Genomic DNA, 5,169 nt, shown 5'->3' with positions numbered 1-5,169 from the left:
TTGGGGCCAGAGCATCAGCCGGGCCTCTTTCCCAGCACATCCATACTGACAAACACACACACACACACACACACACACACACACACACACACACACACACACACACCTATATTTATCCAAGGAGGTCTGTGTGGCAATAGGGAGGGGATTCGACTGTGCGTTCTCTGAGTCATTACCTCAAGCACACGTGTCAGTTTCAGAAACAGCAGCTGGACAATCTCCTGCAGAAGACAGAGTCCAATTGTAACCTTCCTAGGCTGCAGGACTCCAGTTCCCCCAAACGAAATTATAAATTAACAACTCTGGAAGGCAAGGGGCCTTCAATAAATCAGCTGGGAGATAGCACTAGTGTTTGCTCTTGGCTTCACATACTGATCTTTTTTTTTTTTTTTTTTTTACTACTTAGAGCTGTATCCTGTGCTCCTGTGCCCTGCCCGATTCTTGCCCACGCTGGTAACAGTCTGCTGGACACCAAGGGCATAGTTAAACAAAGCTGCCTAAAAAGAGACTTTTTTTCCCCTGAATTCCTTGTGGAATACTGTAGCTCGTGCTCAATACTGTGACACGTGGCATTTCAGGGTATAAGCTGGCCTAACGTTTTAGGATTCTTTTTGGAAGCTAATACCCAAGAAACAGGAGAGAGAAAGAGAATTTTGAATGTGAATTTTAATCGCTTCTCTTCAAAGAACTAGGTCAGTGATCTGAGACATGTACATTCCTAGGACCTCAGTTTCCTTCTCTGGGAATGTTATTGTGTTCTTCTCAAGGATGCATCCCATCCCCTATGGGAGTATGGATAGCAACGTGCCTAGTTTAGACAAGTGCCTAGTTTAGACAAGGCAAGAGTACGTGGCTAATAGTTCTGTGTCAATAGCTAAGAGACTGAAATGTCTTCTTCAACACAATGAACACAATGAATACACTTTTTTTTTTTTTTTTTTTTTTTTAACCACAAGTAAAGGTTAACCTGTACATGCCTTCTTTCTGAGAACTCTGTCCAAAACCTTGCCCCATCTACCAAGGTTCAAAAGAAACATTTTCTGAAGAAATTCATTGTTTAAGTACTGCACATATTCAAAGTCTCAAACGTGCCACTTGTGCATTCCAGCCTCCAGGCTGGCTTGGCTTAGAGTACTGAGCATCAGGTTGTTGTCGGAGCTACAGTATTAATTAATGGGCAGTAATGGACACATGGCTACAAGTATCCTCACTTATCAGTACACCAACGAGAGCCCTCATCTATTGAGTCAGGCTGTAAAGCCTGCCCCCTCCTTTCTCAGGCTCATGAAGTTCATTTTCGTATTTGCAGATTCCTGTAATGCAGAAACTCTGCTGGCAGGATCATTGTTAGCATGCTTCTGAAGCTCTGACAGGTGACTGCTTGTTGTTGATGGATTTTTTTTTCCCAACACCACTGCTTCGTGTAGCAGAATTCACAAATGTGGATTATTCTCACCAACAAAGGGGCTTTTAAGTTGAGAGAACAACCATCTCTTTTCTTGTCCTAGTCATCGCTACTTACTGTTATTCTAAGATCTAATTTCAGGGAGAGTTAGGAGGTCACCTATTAGCATATAGACAAACCTTTCCCAGATACACCTCTGCCAAGCTTATAAACACTGAAGACTTCCACTCTCGCTGTTATAATGGAAGCATGCTTTACATTTTACTACTTCCCTACAGATTGTCAGGAATTGAATTGCTACCATGAGCAAAGGTTCACCTGTACATGCCTTCTTTCTGAGAACCCTGTCGAAAACCCTGGCCCAACTACTTAGGTTCAAAAGAAACACTTTCTGAAGAAGCCAAAAAAAAAAAAAAAAAAAAAAAGTCATTGTTTATATACTACACATGTTCAAACTGACATTTGGATTCCAGCTTCCAGGCTGGTTTGACTTAGGGAACTGAACATCAAATTGTAATTAGAACTACATCATTAATTAATGGGTAGTGAACACACGCCATTTAAGAGAGCTGAGACGTGAGCATATAAAGAGAGCACAGCGCATTTCTGAGAGCAGAATTTCCCTCTGTGTGTAGAGTTGATTATTTGGCTACCATCAAATAATTTACTGTCAAGTTAATTCCCTAGGTGGCCAGAATTCACACAAAATTGAATTGCAATGAAACCCTTCTCTACATGAACACAGTCCTTAGCTCCGTGAAAGAGAGGAGAAATGGGTCTTACCCAGCAGGCCTTGTGTCTTCAATGGCTCTGTCCACTGGAATCAAGTCACTAAGGTAGACATTGAAGTTTCCTTCTTTCCATCTCTGCTCGGCCTCCTTCCTCTTCTCAGGGGGAACGACCACAGGGCGCCCAAACTGACCTGGAGCATTGAGATCCCTTGGAGAAAGGGTCACATCAATTCTGAACACGGGGTGCATCCCAGGGTTTTCAGGGATATTTGCATGGCTTTGCTGGTGTCCCACAGTTGGGGCCTTGGCAGTCAAGTTGCTTCTTGCTGTATGGAGTCCCCCAGATATGGTGGGCTTGGACAGAGACACTGCTTTCTTCAGAGCTAGGGGAGAGGATGAAGTCTTGCTTTGATTCCTGGGGGTTTGTTTATATGGACTTCCACCCAGTAATTTAGGAAACACAGTGTGGGATTTAGAATTAGGTACCTCTTTGGTGTCTGTCTTCCGGTGTTCCTCTTTCGTTATAATCACAATATGACTTTCAGAGAAATTCAGTTTCTTCCCTGGCGCCACTTTGGCCGCATCATCTTCTGGCAATCTTCCCAACTGTGTCTCATTTGTAGATTGGTTCTTTAAATGACCCATCTCAGCACTAAACTTAAGAAGTGGTAGTAGTGCTTTACGGGTTTCATGTTTTAGGTCTTTGCTCTGAGCCTCAGCTTTCTTTACGACTGTGACGTCCTCAGATTTCAGGATTGGTGGGCTGGCAAAGTGCATCCTCGATTTTGTTACTGTCTGTGATTGCTGCTTTGATCTGTCAGTCCTGACACTGATGGTCACATTCAGGGTCTTTTCAGATCCTTGCTTTGATGTATCGCTGCTGACATTATAATTCTTCGGGGCCTCTTGTTTTTTATCAAAGGTTTCTGTACGTCCTGCTATTTTGGTCAAAGGAACTCCTCTTGATGCTGTGAATGGGGTCTTCTCAGACTCTAACACTGTCATCCACTTGGACATCATGTACTGGGAGGAGACTTCAGGCTTGCTGTTTCTCCCCTGGGTCTTCTGCATGGAAATTGCCACTGGGAGGGTTTGCAGATGTGCAAGATGCCACAAAGGCACAGCCTTTCTCCTTCCCAGGAGATTCTGCGTTTTCCCTTTCCTCTGGACTTGGTCCATATTCTCCTCAACCTTGAGTTCCTGGTTCTCAGCTTTTCTAAAGTTCTCCTTACCCCACACTCCATTCCGGGGCAGCCTCATCTCTCTGATGCTGGTATAAAGGACCTTCACTTGGTCTGGCTCAACTCTGAAACCGGTATGTTCCCTCCTCATGATATCTTCTTTGAGTATCCCTGCATTGATCTCACTGAATGAGAGGCGGAGAGCTGCCATGTCAAAGAGCAACCAGATGACAGACGCTACAAATATAAATGCCAAGACTCGCCCACTTCCTCGGAAAAACTTTCGGATCTTGTTCATCGTACAAAGGCTGACTGGCAGCTTGCGCTCTGCTTACCTGGGGTGGAGAAAGAGTTGAGGCAGCAGCAGCAGCAGTAGTAGAAGCAGCAACAGCAACAGCAGCAGCAGTAGGAGCAAGGCCCCCTCTCTTCTGAACCTAGCAGGAAACAGTCGTCCAAGGGGGAAAAGCTCAGCTCTTACTGACTGCCTGTCACTCTCTGCCTGCGTGGCATTTCACAGCAAAGCATTTGTGCCCGCTCACTGGCCCTGGCTAAACCCTAGTACACACTGGCTCCAGGTGACTCCCGGAGCAGTCAGCTGCGGCTGCAGGATAGTTCACTGTATCTTGTCTCAGAGGGCCCATGTCCATCTTCCTTCAAGCCCAAGAAAACAAGAAAACGTGGGACTAGCTGGGGCTGCGGCCAGCAGCTTCTCTCCTCCCAGTTCGCTGCATGCTGTAACTCAACACCATGTCTCAGAAGGAAAACCTTTCAAGCCATTACCCAGCAAACTTCCTTCAGCTCTCACCTTCTGTGCTATGTGAGAGAGTATGTGTTTTAAGGGCAATTAAACAGAAAGCAAACTAACTTAGAGGACATATGTTCCTGGTTCGTAACCCCTCCTACCCCACTCCTACTCATTAACCATGTGGTACCCAGATACTTGAGTGCTTGGAGCAATTTATTCTTGACCTTGTTTCAGCTCTAAGAGGTTAATGGCTTAAAGAAGGGGGTATCTTATAGCCTAATTGCCAGAGAGGGGTGCTTAGCTATTTTGGAGGCTTCTACCAACAGGTACAGAAATCTTTGTCAGCTACTCTTTTTTACATTAGTCCATATTTTTTTCTCCCATTCTTAGCCTTAATAGACTGACATTTGTAATATTTCTATTAAAGAAAACAGGGCACTTTGCTATGATCTGAATGCTTGTGTCCCCACCAGATTGAATGTGGAAACCTTAATCACCAGTAGGGTGATATTAGCAAGTAAAGTCTGGAATGTGCTGAGATAAGGGAGAAGCAGCCCTTAGATATTAGATTAGTGTCCTTATAAGAGAGCTCAGTGAACTGCCCTGCCCCCTTCACCATGTGAGGGCCCAACAAGAGGGACTCTTGAAGAAACCATGTCTGTTCTTTTCGAATGTCTTAGCCTCCAAAACTGTGAGAAATTAATTCATATTGAGTATAGACCACTCAGTCTATGGTAATTTTAAATAGAAACTTGAATGGATTAGGACACACTCCCAAATCTGTATTTACTAAGTCATGGACCAATAGTAGCTTGACTATTGTGCCAAGACTTTTACTAGACCCTGAGAAATTCTGGGAAATGGGAAGGCCAGTAGTTTCTTCTTAGATTTGACCCTAAAATCACCCAGAAGTCCTCTTCTATCGATTTTTCTTATTGCTGTCATCTGACAGAAGCAATTGAAGGAAAGATGGCTTATTTTCGCTAACAGTTGGAGGGTGCAATCCACATGGTGGGTAAGCCATGGCATAGCAAATCCAGTCCTGTGGTCACAATGTATCAACTGCAGAGAAAGAAAGACAAAAGGTGGTCTTAGCTTGCTCTTTTG

At 44.3% G+C, this 5,169-nt stretch overlaps 1 protein-coding gene across 1 annotated transcript in view; it reads right to left on the bottom strand.

Moving 5' to 3' along the window:
- The window catches only part of Galnt5 (polypeptide N-acetylgalactosaminyltransferase 5), a 41,635-nt gene extending 37,777 nt beyond the window's left edge, over nt 1-3,858 (bottom strand). Inside the window, exon 1 of the mRNA XM_021194385.1 lies at nt 2,189-3,858. Within this exon, the coding sequence (XP_021050044.1) occupies nt 2,189-3,615 (1,427 nt within the window). The 5' untranslated portion in view covers nt 3,616-3,858. The remainder of the gene's footprint in view (nt 1-2,188) is intronic.
- Between the last annotated feature and the right edge of the window lie 1,311 nt (nt 3,859-5,169).

The sequence above is a fragment of the Mus pahari genome, chromosome 3, assembly GCF_900095145.1.
Source record: "Mus pahari chromosome 3, PAHARI_EIJ_v1.1, whole genome shotgun sequence".
Taxonomy (NCBI): Eukaryota; Metazoa; Chordata; class Mammalia; order Rodentia; family Muridae; genus Mus; species Mus pahari.
Note: the sequence above shows the minus strand (reverse complement) of the source record. Positions and strands in the feature narration are given on the sequence as shown.